The sequence below is a fragment of the Castor canadensis genome, chromosome 14, assembly GCF_047511655.1.
Source record: "Castor canadensis chromosome 14, mCasCan1.hap1v2, whole genome shotgun sequence".
NCBI lineage: Eukaryota > Metazoa > Chordata > Mammalia > Rodentia > Castoridae > Castor > Castor canadensis.
Genome location: NC_133399.1, coordinates 88,861,338 through 88,877,335, shown reverse-complemented (window position 1 = coordinate 88,877,335; position 15,998 = coordinate 88,861,338). Strand labels below are relative to the sequence as shown.

The following is a 15,998-nucleotide window of genomic DNA, read 5'->3' as shown; positions in this document are numbered from 1 at the left end:
ATGCCTGAAGCAAGAATGTAACAAATTTCAAGTTAAGCACTACCTGAGAAAATCTCCCATCTCTTCAGAGAACATGAGCTTTATGCTACTCCCTGTGTTGCAGTGTCAATGCATTCCTTTGCTACAGCCAGCTGCAGTTTTACCATTTGGCTGGGTCATGTTTTTCATATATAAAGTAGGCAGTGTTATTTAACTATATTTAATTTCTTGCTTTTCTCCATAAATTATACACAATTCAAGACATTATTCTTGTCATGTATTAAAAAGACAATAGTTTAAAAATATATTGTAAGCACATGTGTAAATATCACAATGTATCCCTTGTACAACTATTATATGCTAATAAAATAATATTTCTTTAAAAGACAATATTCTCTAATCTGTACCAGGATTGTCAGGAACTAGCAATACAACAATAAAAATAGCTCCATACTCAATGTTCTTTCTTCTTTTCACAGATCAGAAATGTAGCAGCAAATCTGTGTGTGGACAGCAAGCATGGAGCCACAGGAACTGAGCTGAGACTGGACATCTGTGTCAAGGATGGCTCTGAAAGGACATGGTCTCATGAACAGGTATGGGGCCAAGGCATGGGGCGAAAGAGTGGGCCCAAGTACCTGGATGGTGCATGCGGGACCTGGAATGAGGTTGTAGTTCGATTGCCAATCAGCTCTGTAGATGTGTTTCTGTTTCTTCACAGAACAGATGTGATAATGAATTGAGATAATAGATACAAATATGCTTTATTATGAAAAGACTAGTACAATGGTTCACTGTAATCTTATTGCTTTTCCCAGAATGACAGTTTTCAAAACGCAAAAAGCCTTTAAAATGCTAGTGAAATATTTCAACAAAATATTGTGGTTTTAGCTGGGTACCGGGGTAGTTCGGGTCTGTAATCCTAGCTACTAGGGAGGCATAAGTCAGAAAGACCTTGGTTGGAAGCCAGTCCAGGCAAATAGTTAAAGAGACCCTACCTCAAAAATACCCAACATAAAAAAGAGCTGGTGGAGTGACTCAAGTGGTAGAGTGCCTGCCTAACAAGAGTGAAGCCCAGAGTTCAAACCCCAGTACTTAACTATACATACATAGAGAAAGAGAGAGGTTTTAATAAAAGATGGTTATTGTATTTGAGGCTTCACCAAGTCTTATCTTTGCTTTCTGGAATGTATTTAAAAGAGTACGTTCATGAACCTCTTTTTGTAGTAGTTTTTAATCTTACAAATGATCACTGAGATAGTCACCCCCAAGATGAACTTCATGAGGTACTTTAAGACTATGTATTGCTTTTGATTGAAAAGCATTTGATGCAACTCAGTATAAGGGAAGAGTGATCTGAAACTTGAAAGTCCTTAAAAGGGTCTCTCCTTATAGTATGTCACCTGTGAAAGAAATAGTAAGTATAATTGTGTCTGTCCCTTTTTAGTGTTTTAATTTTAGTTTATGAAATATTTAATAGGAAATAACCTAACAGACATTTATGTACTAATCCCACCTATTTAACAAGGGTCAATGGCTATTGTTATACTTAAAGAAAGACACTTATAAATACAATTAACTCCCTTCCCCATCCTAATTGCCCTCTCTCCCTCTGCAAAAGGATGTATCTCAAGGTCAAGAATGTATACCCTACCAGTGCTTCCATTTTTCCAGAATTGCCCATATGTCTCTGTCATAAAAACCAAAAAAATTAGCAAGCAGATCTCAGTAGGCATTCCTGTGCTCCTATAGCAAATCCTCAAGTGTCTATCTTATATATTAGACTAGGAATAGGCCTAACTGGGCTTTAGTCATCCAGGCAAAAGAATTTTGACAAAAATTATCTGTTAGGTAATTATCATGCCTGAGACATTAAGGAGTTGCTCAGGAATACTGAGATTCATTATGCTGACCCCTCCTTCTCCCCAGCCCCTGCCCCTTCTTGCCCCACCTCCACCCTGCATTACAATCAAAGCAGCATGTTGCTAGACAAACAGCAACAGAAGGAGTCAGCAATTAATTAACTGACTGGCCTCTCCTGTAACTATTCATCAGGTCCTTGTACTCTTACCCCACACAGCTTCATGGTGTTCCAGAAGGACCATGGGCCATTTAGTCAGGCTAGTCTGGATTTGAGTTTAAACCATGTGGCCTTCTGAATTTGTTCAGTCTTTCTAAGCCATAGTTCCTCCATCTTTAAATAAAGACAATAATACCCACTTCCCAAACAGTATTATATAGGAAGAACTTATACCTATGATATAACTGCATCTTGTGCATGAAATAGGCACAGAGTCACTGTATTTTCCCTTCTTCCCACTCACACACAACACAAAGTCACTTTATGTTAATAGCAAATTAGAAATCTCTCTCAGGTTGGGGCAGCTGTGACTTAGGCTTCATTTGTCCATTCCCAGCAAAGTCATCACGTTATTAGTTATCATTCACTCCAGTGTATCCTGCAGGATGTAGACTCTTATCAGATAAGTCTTAAAGAAGGCTCTGTGGCTCCAGGATTAACTGATAAGAATCAAATATCAGAGAAAACTTACTTGCTTCCACCTTCCTTGCTCTCTTTCTATAAGCACCAGAGGGATTTTGCCAAGGATCAGAGGAACAGTGTTGGCTGTTACCTCCAACAAATAATTCTGACTTCAGTCTGGGAGCAAGAGAGAATGCTCGAGAGGCCATCAGTGAGACTGGCATCTAATGCTGGAGAGGACATTTTTTTAAAAAAGAAAAAGGAGCAAGTTATATGTCTTTTGGGCTAAATTCATCTCTACCAACCACCTTTATTCAGCCCAACCAGCTGGTTGGTTTGAAAGATACTCATCAAGTTTGATATTTCTATCCAGTAACATTCAAGGGTGAAATTTGCTTTTGCCTGAAAATTTTATTTGGCAGCTGAAATGGATATAAACAAAACAAACTATATGCACACACTTTAAAAATTACTGCTACATGTTTTTCCCCTTAGGCTAAACTGCAAAAATCTATGGCATGCAATTTAAGAAATGGTCACCAGAGGGCAGCACTAGACAAGCAGAAAATCTATGTGCACAGAAAAAAAAAATGCCAGTTAATGTAACACTTAGCGAAGATTTCCAGGCTCTTGAGAACGTAGAAATGAAGCTACCAGGAGATTACAAGTTGACAAGAGGTGAAAAATGAATCTTATTTAAAATATATATCACCATATATTGACTGAGGTTAAAACAATATAAGCTGATTCATTTTCTAGTACTGAATAAGCATTATTTAATACATTACTTAATGACTTTCAAGAATTACAATTCATTACTTTACACCGAGATTGAAATTCTTAGATGAAAGCAATATAAAGCCATGGAAATTATGAGTATTTTTTTAATTCAAAAACATTCATTTAAAGGTTGTGGTTATTACAGTTGAAACGATCTCTCTTTTGTCCAGAAAAAAAAATTGATAGAAGTGAATAAACAAAATTGTTACATGGGAAGCAAAGAAGAGTCCAGTGAAGCACCTTTATAAGGAAATGCTTTTTGTGGCAGAACACTAGTTATGACTCATCTGGCTTCTGTGAAGGAAGCAGATGTATGATTCCTTCTTCCAGGGTGATCTATTTAATTGTTGATATCACTGCAGCATTGTGTGCTGGCCTTCAGTTTCCTTTAGGGATCAAGAAATAAAAATAAAAACAGATCCGAATAAGACTGTAAGGTCTGTAAAGGATCCTCCCCAACTCCCATTCTAAGTCCAAGAGCAATGAGAGGTAGAATGGAGGCAGCACTCTCCTTGGCCAGCTTGGGCAGTTCCCTCTCTGCAGGATCAGCAGCAGGCTCTGATCTCATGCTGGGGAAGGCAGCCTTGCAGCAAGCCTCTTCATCCTGCTGAGGAAGCAGACAAATGCTCCTTTTCCAAGGCCTGGGGGAAAGATATGCAAACAGAGATGAAGCAAATCAATGCATGCAGCGGAAAGGACAAATTCCTTTCCTTTGGGAAAAAAAAAATCTCACTAACAAGACAGCACACTGATAGGTATAAACTGCAACAAGAATATTGTGTCTCAGATTTCTGCAAAGCACAAAAAAATGAAATAAAATATAACCACCCACAGAGAGAAAAAAATATTTTTCAATTGTTTCATCAGGTAGCCAGATTAAGACAAGTGTATTTCCAGTACCAAATCGAATGTATTATTCACATAATACAATACAGACCCAGGAAGGTTACCCATACCACATGAATATTAAAGCAAAGAAATGAGTCATAATTCTAAATCAAAAAAACTTAAGCATCACTCAAAAGAAGAAAGTGGAGAAATTAACATCTATTTATTTTAAAAGTGTGATTTGAGTTTGAAAAAAATCAGTGGTTTTTGTACAGGGAAGCAGAAGGAAATCTAGATGCTTTTGTCAATAGGAACAGCAGGCAAAGTATGAATGTCATAGTAACATTACCCAAATCAAACAATGAAAATCGTTTCATAATGTCTGCTTGTTTCTGCCTTGACAAGATTGCACACAGGAAAGTGTGCCTAATGAATGAAAGACTCAATGCCTAATTGGTTAGACATGGCTATTACGATAAAAGAAATAGCAATAAAAGCATTTAGAAGACATAAGAGAGAAAAATTTTAGTTAATGGTAGGTGCAGAAGAATAAAGCAATTGGTATAAACTGGAGATGTTTCACTTGGGATGCAGGAATGTAATCACCAGGTGATAATAATAATAGCAATGCATAAAACAGTATGAAAATTACATTCTAACAGTCAGTCCACAAATGTAAGAATGATCATTACACTATAATAACAAACCTAGAAACAAGAAACAAAAGTCACCTTAGGATGTCCTGCAATATAATTGTGACAAAAGATGAAAACAACTGAGATTCAGATTTGTTATAACACAATAATTTTTTTGAACTTCACTGATCTATTTAATAAAAGGTATGAGAAGACTACCTATAACAGAAACCTGGATACTTGAGGTGTGTGAGAGGCAAACCATTTAACCCGCAGGCCTTATTTTCCCCTACTGTGTAATGAAAGTCTATGCTGGGTAGTGATTAAAGTCCCATTCACCTTCAACCTTCTGAGAAAATGAAAACTAAAAAGAGAGACAGAGAAGGAAATGGATAAACCAATCAAGACTGCTTGTTCCAAGCCAGGCGTCATGGTACACGCCTGTAGTATCAGAACTCAGGAAGCTGAAGCAGGAGGATCTACAGTTCAAGGCCTACATGGGTTACATAGAGAGTTCAAAGCCAGCCTGGCTACATAGGGAGACCCTGTTTAAAAAAAAAAAAAAGATTAATCCTTTAATCTCGGCAGTTATTTTGTCACTGGTTGTGGGTAAGGGTCTTGAAAAATTCCCCCCAAAAAAGGAGAAAGGGGTTCTTCAACTTGACCCTTTAGATTCTTGCCTCTAAGCATGAAATAAGAATTCCAGGCAGAGACATAAAGAAAGGAAAGAACAGATTTATTCACCTAGTAAAGCTAAAAAGAGACATGCCTCCTAGACAAGGCATGGACACATAGGATAGGATAGTACACATCCAGATATGGGTACAGGTGCATGATAGGACCCTGAGCATCCTAACATTAGGAGTACTTTTACAGGAACACAGGAGGGGAGTGAGAGGTATACATAATTAAGCAGTCCCAGGCAAAATGTGACCTGGTTGATCATTTTATCAGTTCAGTTGTTATCATCTTCATCATTTGAGGAGAGCAACCAGAAGTTTTCATAAGATTATTCCTGCTCCAGGATGCAGCCTCATCATCATAGGTCCTCATTTGGGAAGTAGAGTCCTGCAGTCCTCTGCTGTTCCTTTCCTTGGGGATAATTTTGGTCTCTTGTGATAAAGATGTAAATGATCAGTCCTGTCACTCCTAGTGACCTTAGGAGACTCAAAGCAAAGGAGACAAATGAATAATGGAAGCTGAGGTGTCAGGATTTTATTCTACTTTTAGTTAATTTAAGGGTCAAGTAAAGAGTCAGAAGCAGTCTCTAAGTACCTATGACAATTTCAGCATGTTTTCTCTTAAGATAATGAGTATAGTTGGATTTATTCAACAGAAATTTTATTGAGCACCTATTGTGCCTTATGAATTTTTATGAGTGCTAGAAACGCAGGTCACAGAAGCAAAAGGCAAGATCTAATCCATATATGGTTATATTTAGTCTTATTGGCTACTTTACCCTAGTGCTATGACTTTCCCCTCCATGGTGCTGCATGACCGTCCTCATGTTCAGATTTCTCAGGTTTTATCTCTCTGCTACGCCATCCCTACCTCTCTGCTACTTTCTCAGGACTCAGGCCTAGACTGTTTTCTTCTGATCTCCTTCCTGCTACATTATTCCCCCCTTTGATGCTCGGCCCACTTAGGGTCAAAGAGCATCATCTTAACTTAGGGGTTTATATTACATGTAAGGCCATTTGTCATCTTTTTCTAAAGCCCAATGGTTTCCCATGTTGGTCCCCCCAACAAACATAGCATAAAGTGACATTTAGTGCCTGGGCTATAGACTCAGCCAGTGAGAGGAACAAGTTTTTAGTTTTGGCAGAGATGGAAAATTCATTTTTCATCCTCTTATAAAAAGAGTGAAAAACTTGGTATGAACTCCTGGGAATATACCCAAAAGACTGTGACACAGGTTACTCCAGAGGCACCTGCACACCCATGTTTATTGCAGCACTATTCACAATAGCCAAGTTATGGAAACAGCCAAGATGCCCCAGCACTGACGAATGGATCAAGAAAATGTGGTATTTATACACAATGGAATTTTATGCAGCCATGAAGAAGAACGAAATGTTATTATTCACGGGTAAATGGATGGAATTGGAGAACATCATTCTGAGTGAGGTTAGCCTGGCCCAAAAGACCAAAAATCGTATGTTCTCCCTCATATGTGGACATTAGATCAAGGGCAAACACAACAATGGGATTGGACTTTGAGCACATGATAAAAGCGAAGGCACACAAGGGAGGGATGAGGATAGGTAAGACACCTAAAAAACTAGCTAGCATTTGTTGCCCTCAACTCAGAGAAACTAAAGCAGATACCTTAAAAGCAACTGAGGCCAATAGGAGAAGGGGACCAGGAACTAGAGAAAAAGTGAGATCAAAAAGAATTAACCTAGAAGGTAACACACACGCACAGGAAATCAATGCCCTGTATAGCTATCCTTATCTCAACTAGCAAAAACCCTTGTTCCTTCCTATTATTGCTTATACTCTCTCTACAACAAAATTAGAGATAAGGGCAAAATAGTTTCTGCTTGGTATTGAGGGGGTGGGGGGGAGAGGGAGGGGGTGGAGTGGGTGGTAAGGGAGGGGGTGGGGGCAGGGGGGAGAAATGACCCAAGCGTTGTATGCACATATGAATAATAAAAAAAAATTTTTTAAATAAAAACAAAAAAAACCAAAAAAAAAAAAAAAACAGATCTGACCCCTTCCATCAAGGATTTTGTTGTCCAGTGAGAGATATGATCATGATGAAATGAAGGAAGGCATGAAAAGGAGGAAGCAGTCCAAAGAGGAAGGCCTCTCTGATAAGTGGACACCTTCACTTTATCTTAAAGCACTGATGAGGGCTGGCAGCATGGCTCAAGTGGTAGAGTGCCTGCCTAGCAAGCATGAGGCCCTGAGTTCAAACTCCAGTGCTGCCAAAAAAAAAAAAAAAAAAAAGATTAATGAGCAGTTACTAGGCTGAATGTTGATCTTCCAAGACAGTCTCATGAACAAAGTCACAGAAGGGGAAATACAGCCTGCTTTGTGAGAGGAATTACAAACATCTTAGTGCTGAAACAACTAAAAGAAAAAAGATGTAGCTGGGGAGAACAGCAGACACCAGATTGTAGAAAGCTCCTCCTGTAATAAGAGTTTGAACTTTATTCCTTAAGGGTTATATGAAAATGTGAGATTTTAGGTTGAGAGAAAACATGGTTAAACAGGCATTTCAAATGGTCTTCTCTGAAGGCTGAGAAAAATCATTGTGTAGGAACCAAAAACAGAAGATAGGAAGCAAATCAGTTAAGGGGTCTTGCAATAGTCTCGACAAGAGATCCTGAAAAAAATAGTTGTGGGGATGGAGAAAAAAAGACTGTTTCCAGAAATGTTCATGAGACAAAAGTAGCAAAACTTGGTAATTGACTAGAGAGAGACAAAGAAGTAACAGAGACAAGGAGTTAAAGACTCCCAAATTGACAAGTTGAAAGGTATTACCACCAAACAAAACAAAATAAAGGAGCAGGAACAGGCTAGAAGGAAAGAAAATCAACTAAGTTTAGAATCTGTTGACTTGGAGCTATCCATGGGATGCACAGTTGGGAAATCCTACAAATTGGACAGAACACAGATGGAGAATTATCAGCTTACTGGTGAGAAGTTGAACTATGGAAATGTAAGTCCAACAGAGGAGAGAGAATCCTGGCCACCACCTATGTTGAAGAGATAGGTTTTTTTTTTAAATGTGCACAACATAGAGGTATAGAATGGGAAGAGCACAGTATTTCAAAAGCCATGGGAATGGCACATTCTTATTAGAAAAGTCAGCCAAATAGAAACTTCTTGAGAAGCCATTCTCCTGTGCAGGATTTAAATGAGTCTAAAACAATCTCCGTCCACAATCATACTCAAAAAAAAAAAACCTTTAGGAAAAGAGACTACACAATTCCTCTTCATGAATCTATTTCAAATGCCTGACCTCAAGCCCCTGTCTTTCTACTTGAAGCATTCTCTTTTGTCCTGTCTTCCAGGAAAACAGAATGTATTCACTTGCCATCATACTCAATATTGTTGCACATGTTGGATTTAGCTCATTTCTTTCAGATTTTCTTCAGACCACTTAATCCATTTCCTTTTCATTTTTCTTCAGACTCCCTACCACTTAACTGCTTTTGTTAACTATCCCTGGAGTTATCCCAGTGTCTCTACTTTCTTTGCTGAGTAGTAACTGAAAACCAAAATATACTGAGAGCTTGGTCAGTGCTAGTTTTATTATCTACATACAGCTCAGCATCGTGCTTGCTTTTATATCATCAGGATTTTCCTTTATTTGCAGTTCGAGGCTCGGCTTCACAGACCAAGCCTGCCTTAAGTCCTATTGTATGAATTATATAACCTGACTGAAATTTTACAATTGGAAGAAATCATGGGGCTCATTTAGTCCACTTTCCCCTTTAATTAAGGGTTTCTCCTATTGTATCCTTGAAATGTAGTTTTGCTCAAATAACTCAAGAAAATGTTCTTCCCCTACAGGAGTGCTTTTGTTAATTTAATTCATTGTAAAAGTCAATTTAATTTAGTGCACCATCAATAGCATTTTAATAAAAAAGAATGGAATGAATAGGATAGACTAGGATAGGAAAAAGTTGGATAGAATAACAGAGTATTAAATGCAATTAAGGTAAATAACATTCTACAAACTTCCATTTCAGTTGGAAATCAGAGATCTATGTGTGTGTAGACTGTACCTCTTACTGTGAGTTACAGTCTATTACATTCTACATTGCCATGTAGGATTTCTCTTAACAACCCTACAGATTTAATTTGCCTATTCTTTGCTTCATCATGGTTAACTTTTCTTTAAACTAGACTTTCAAGTTGCTACCATTAATCCAAATCAACTCTACACCTTGTCATTTGGCAGTTCATCTGCTCATTTAAGCTAACTCTGTGGCATTTGATCCAGTAATTTTTTAGCTATATGAAGAATATAAAGAGTGTTATTAAAGACTCTTCCTTTTCCCCTTTCTTCTCCCTCTCCCCTCTCTCATATCTCCTGCCTTCTTGTCTCTGCTGTCTACTCCCTCTCCTTTCCTCTCCCTCTTCTCCATCTCTCTCTCTTACTGTCTCTCTCTCTCTCTCTCTCCTTCTCCCTCTCTCTCTCTCCCCATTCCCAATATGTCACCCTCTGTTGGTTTTCCTGATACCTAACTGAAAACTCATTTTCATTTTCAGCAGTCCGACATTAACTGTAGCTGTTGCTATTACAGCACTTTATGAAACGTGCTTTTTTCATTGCCTCTATTATGCCAAGACATAGTTCCTTCTTGTAAATCACAAGGCAGGAGGTTCTAATATTGCTAAAAGACATATTCCCTCCCCCGCTGTGGGATCTTCTTTCCATATTGAGCTCACTGGAGCTTTTCTACTACTGTTGCTTTACTAGTTCTTCACCTTTGGATGGAGAGAAGATATTCGACCTGGTGAACCACTGCATACCCGAAAATTCTGCTTTGATGCAATCTCACACAGTAGCCCTGTCACTCTCTATGACTGTCATGGCATGAAGGGGAACCAGTTCTGGGGATACCGGAAGGTAAGAAGAGTCAGTTCATTGTTGTCATTCTCAAACTGCCATGAGTTTAGATTTTCTAACTCAGTGTTCTCTCAAAGCATGCTGTTTTGATTCAAAGCACTACCCAGACATAAATACATACACTTTGGTTCACACATTTGGAGACCACCAGCAAAGGGAGAGATATGGTGTGTAGGAAGGAGCATGCTTTTGGCTTTGCTTGTTATGTGCACATCAATCCCAATCACTAGCACTATACAGGATGGATCTAATCTCAGAAAGCCAACATGCAAAAGGAGAGACTAAGTGCCCCAAAACAAATAAAACATGCATATTTTTTATTATTTTTATTAGCATATATTAATAGTACAAGAGTGTTCATTGTGTTAATTCCACAGATGAATACAGTGTACTTTGAACAAGTGTACCTCCTCTTAGCCCCCTGTCCCTCCTCCCCTCTTCTTCAAACAGTGTCTGGTGGGTTTCATCATGTTATTTTTAAGAACCCTAATTCACAATATACTCACACAGATTAACACATCTATTCATTTATTATATATCTTAAGCTCTTGCTTTGAAGCTGTCTGGGTAAAGACAATAATAATACATATGTGTGTGTATGTACATATATATTCATATCAATATAATTGTTGCAACATTTAACACTTACACAGAAACTGACCAATATGTAATTTGGCCAAAAACTTGTTCAATTATTTCAAATGAGAATTTCTATATGGAACTTAAAAGTTTAAAAATTACAAAGTTAACAATTAATAGTAGAAAATAATTTAAAAACAAATATAAAATTACATTTTATGAGCTAAGAAAGTAGAGAGCAATTAAATTGTTGTTTTAAGACCATTTTCATTAAGCTTCTTTGGATAACTTTTTAGAATACTGTAAAAGCTATTTTTCAGCTTCTTTGCTTTTTGAGGCAAGACTTGGCTGTTAATTACCAAGCACTCCATAAGCTCCATCATGCACCTCAAAGCAAGAGGCTTTCCCAGTCATGTAAAAGATGCCTTCTGCTTACATTTTCACTCTGACATAATTTAGCTATCAAGAAAATATACTACCACTTGAATAATGAGTTTCACTATCCTGTGGCCAATGCCAGGTCAGTGTCCCTTGAAATTACAAAAAGCTAAAAGGAAAAAGCTGTGGAAAACCAATATGGGGGTGGGTGAGCAAGAACTTGGGCTATGAAGCTTGGACTTTCACTTCATGAGAGTTCAGGTTTCTGCCTCTCAGAAGGAGGCACCTAAAACTCAATGTCAGACTTGTTTGTACAGTTTGTTCTGTATACCACCACCACTTCCCAATCAATGTCTGGCAGATTTAGGCTACACGTTCAGAAAAGCACAAAACATCAGAAATCCTACAAAACAATTTAAAATCAAAAGAACTAATAAGAAGATGGTATCAGATATAATATGAAGCAGGAAAATCAGTGCAATAGAAAAACCTCACTGCTTTCTTTATGAAATGTATAATTCATTAATCTTGTCAAATTCATTTACTATTCAATATGGCATAATCTATGTGTCGTGGAGCAAAGTAGATTTTCTCAATGGTCATTTTTCTGGACTTTAAGATGCTACTTTCTGTACACATCAATAAAACAACTGGTTTGCCATTGCTTCGCTTGCTGGTGGTCTCTAATGAGTAGAACATTTCTCATTATTGTACATTTATAGCATGAAAGACAGACCACTCAATAATCGGCAATTAAGCCAAGAAAATACAATTGTTTTCATCAGCAAGCTTACAAAAGCTTACAGATGGATAAAGCCAACTAATACATGTGCAGACAGAGTTCCTGGGAAGGAAAAAAAAGACCAGGATGTGGTGATTTTGAAAGGTAATTCTTATGTGCTTTAACACTTTCAAGCTTTCCAGAATCCAAAAGGATTCATGAAAGAAAAACACTAGATGCAACTGTACTGTGGCTCTCACAGTGCATTACTCAGCAAAAGGTTATACTCTGTATGTATTTATATAGCAAGCAAGTTATTTATACTTAATCATGAAGATTCCAAAGGCTTAAAATGGAAAGTTTCTGAAATATGTCATCTTGGGCGATGATTCAGGCTTATTCAACATACCTGTTTTAGAAATTCCTCCTTCTTCTTCCAAGGGCTATGCTTAAGACCTAAAGAGAGAAAGCACAGAGACAGAAATCCCTCCAAGGTACTTCCTTCTCTATTTAAACGCACCATTTAGCTCTGGTGTAATCTTTTGAGTTTGCTCTAGTGCACTCCCTTTTGTTAGCATATTTGTTATTAACATATTTCTTAGCCTATTCATGATCAACCTTAAAGGCAATCTCCTAAATTCTTAGTATTACCTCCAACAGTTGAGGTGCTAGTGCTTTACACATATCACCTGAAACCTCATAACCACCTAGGTACTATTATGTATAAGATACTATCATATTTGTAGCAAAGCTAGTATTCAAACTCAGGTAAACCTAGCTTTTAAGGTCTCTACTTTCTCCTCTGCCATGCTCTTAAGAAATAAGATCAGTATTCCCTAAGAGATTTCCCCAATGGTTGCTGGATTTAGTGCCACAGATATCAGCCAACCTTCTCTAGCCTCATGGAGGTTTCTTGGAGAAAGAGGGTAGCCAGAAACTGCCTTGTTTGAGTGAGTAAAGGCTATTGTTAGGTCCTACTTTCTGATCCATTAGCAACAACCAACTTTCAGTTATTTTAGATGTAACTCTTTGCCAACACAAAAGGAGAAGGGCATCCCTATTCTATGATGTTGTAACTATGTTCAATTGCAAACTCTATCCCATAATAGCAGGTACTCAGAATAAGGACTCCCAGTATTGGTTGTCTTTTACCACCAGGGGGACCTCTGTTACAAGAACAACAAATTATTAAGGCAACCTCAGTAAAAAATATTTCAACCAGTATTCAACATCTGAGTCAAGAAACTGTCTTTCCTCTTTCAATCACACATCTTCTTGTTCACTAAGACTTGTCACCCCCTCCTCCCAGCCAATACCTCTAAAACTCATTCTCCTCTTTGCCATTTCTAACCCTTGCCCTAGTTACAGCCGTTTCAATCTCATTCACCCTCCTTCAAATATCTTCTCTCCTGAAGTCAGAGGGAGTTTCCATAAATCTGGTCTTTTCATTCCTATGTCTTATAACACAAATGGATAGCTACATAAATACAAAAGATGAATTTTACAGGTCTAAAATGAGAGACGTGTCTGTAGGAAATAAGAAAAAAACTGGAGCTCAATTTTACTGAAGATCTCTAGAAATGGTGTAAACCACAAATCAGGGAGCCAGGGAGTTGTGATATCCAGATACCACTCCAGCCAATCTTTGGTTAGGAGTTTATTCTCTGACACCTCTGGCCTGCTGCTTTGATAGACTGAACTGTTCTTGAGGCCAGAGAAAGTCCTTAGGCAGAGAAATGAAGTGGCTACTGGCTGGAAGTTGGGCCAGCATCACGTAAATGGTAAGCCCTGAAGAACCATGGCAACATGTAGATACCACGTGAGAATCAGTTGCTACACATCCTCACCAACACTTGGCACTGGCAGTTTCCTTTTCTTTTTTTTTTAATTCTATGATTGAAAAGTGACATAGATTTGTTAGCCATTTTGGATATATCCTCCATGAAAGTCTTATTCAAGTCTTTTGACCATTTTTTTTTTGTGATACTACAATTTGAACTCAGAGCCTCATGCTTACTAGGCAGGCACTCTACCACTTGAGCCACACCTAGAGCCCTTTTTGCTATAGGCTACTTTTCAGATAGGGCCTCTCATGACCTGCCCTCCTACCTGTACCTCCCACTTAGCAGGTGTGGTGTTACCATGCCTAGCTTGACCATCTCTTAACATGGTTTCTCTTACAGATTCTTAAGGATTTTTAAAAAATAAATCTAGATACAATTGCTTTGTTGATATATGTACTGAAATATCTTTTTCCAGTCAGTATCTTACCTTGCTTTTTTTCCTCTCCAATGGAGTGTCTTAATGAAAAGATCTTCTTTGCATCAGGGTTTTTCAGGTCCTGTTTAGGAAAATGTAGCTATATCAAGGTCATGAAGATAGTCTTCTAAGTCATCATTTAATGCTTTATTGTTTAATCTTCTACATTTTGATATGTAATCCACTAGAATATTTTAATGTGCATAATGTAAAGGATCATTTCACATACAAATGCATATATATGTGTATATACATGTGCAATTGATCAATCATCATGTATTTAAAAGATCATATCTTCCCCACTGCACTGAAGTGGCCCTTTTGTTGTAAGTCAAAAGGCCTTATGTACATGAGTCTATTGTCAAATATTCAAGTTTTTAACATCTTACTAAATAGTCTTAGTCATGCAGAATGCAAACTAATAGAAATAAAGTAATTTGATGTAACAAGAGGTATATTTTTAAACCCACAGTCACCAGACTCTTATCAGTGAAATGCTAAAACTTTCCTCCAGAGATTGAGAATAAAATAAGATGTTGACTGTAATCACCTCAATTCAGTCTTGTACAAAATATTCTGACCAGTGTAACCATTCAAAATAAAGAAACTTAAAGGCATAAAAATTAGAAAGGAAGAAGATAAATGACCTAATCACAGATTATGTGTTTGAGTATTTAAAAAATCCAAAAGACTATGCAACTAAACCATTAAAAACTGCTAAGTACATTTAGCATAGTCCCAAGATAAAAATCAATTATCTATATACCAGCAACAAAAAAAATGGAAATTGAAACCAAACAGTAATTCCATGTGGTGGTCATGAAAAGTGTGAGATAATTAGGAATAGATGTCACAAAACATGCACAAGATCTTTTTCCATAAAGCTGCAAAAACAAGGCTGGGGTTCTAGCTCAGGGATAGAGTACTTACCTAGCATGTGTAAGACCCTTATTTCAGTCCCCAGCACAGAAGAAGGAGGAGAAGCCTACATAAGAAGAATTTTAAAAAATAGATCAGGATTCACCACGTTCAAAGATTATAAGATTTAATATTGTAGAGATGTCCATTTTCAAACTGGTCTATACTTTTAATGCAAGCTAGTCAAATTCCAGCAGGTTTGTTGTGGAAATTAATAAACATATTCTAAAACTGATATGGAATGAAAATACCAAAGGTAGCCCAGAAAATCTTGAAGAAGAAGGGAAAAAACCCAAGTATTAACATTATCAAAGCATCAGGTAATAAAGCATAATAAAATTATACTCATTAAGGCAGTGTGCCATTGGCATAAAGAAAGACTGAATGAAGCACTCTAGAAGGTGAGGCCTGGGCATTGATATTTTTTAAACCCTCCCAAGAGGTTTCAAATAGGCACCTAGATGGAGAACAACTTTTCTAGCTCAAGTTTCACCCACCTTCTTTAACTATTCCACCCCCCTGCTCCAATTGGCCTTCTGTGTATACTCCTAAACATTTTGTTCCCTTTGTACTTGAAACATTGATCAAGCATGACTCGTTACTTGTTTCCCCTTAACTACCCAAGGTCGAGAACCTTTTTTCACATTTCTATGTGACCTTCCTAGTATCTAATATACAAAATTCCTAAGTAAGCGTTCATTAACTTAAAGATCCAATGGGTTGGACTGCAAGACATGAACTCCTCTATCATGAACCTCAAGCTGCCCTGGATGAAAGTGATGTACATCTTAGTCTTCAAACCACATAAATAACCTAGCCAAGGACCAAAGTTGAAAGGTTTAAAATTACCCT

General features: G+C 37.6%; 1 protein-coding gene, 1 long non-coding RNA gene and 1 other non-coding gene across 4 annotated transcripts in view; 2 read left to right on the top strand and 1 right to left on the bottom strand.

Annotated features, from left to right (window-relative positions):
- Positions 1–15,998, top strand: part of Galntl6 (polypeptide N-acetylgalactosaminyltransferase like 6) — a 1,137,834-nt gene that overhangs the window by 1,106,433 nt on the left and 15,403 nt on the right. For both annotated transcript variants that reach the window (XM_074054979.1, XM_074054980.1), the window contains 2 exons: positions 459–575; positions 10,142–10,291. In XM_074054979.1, the coding sequence (XP_073911080.1) occupies positions 459–575; positions 10,142–10,291 (267 nt within the window). The remainder of the gene's footprint in view (positions 1–458; positions 576–10,141; positions 10,292–15,998) is intronic.
- LOC141416913 (uncharacterized) overlaps positions 2,408–15,998 on the bottom strand; it is a 75,039-nt gene continuing 61,448 nt past the window's right edge. Inside the window, exons 4-7 of the long non-coding RNA XR_012441536.1 lie at positions 15,159–15,213; positions 14,241–14,310; positions 12,379–12,425; positions 2,408–3,882 (exon numbers count right to left, since the gene is read on the bottom strand). This is a non-coding gene — a long non-coding RNA (uncharacterized lncRNA). The remainder of the gene's footprint in view (positions 3,883–12,378; positions 12,426–14,240; positions 14,311–15,158; positions 15,214–15,998) is intronic.
- Positions 7,565–7,637, top strand: Trnaa-agc (transfer RNA alanine (anticodon AGC)). The gene has a single exon. It is a non-coding gene; the product is annotated as a tRNA-Ala (tRNA).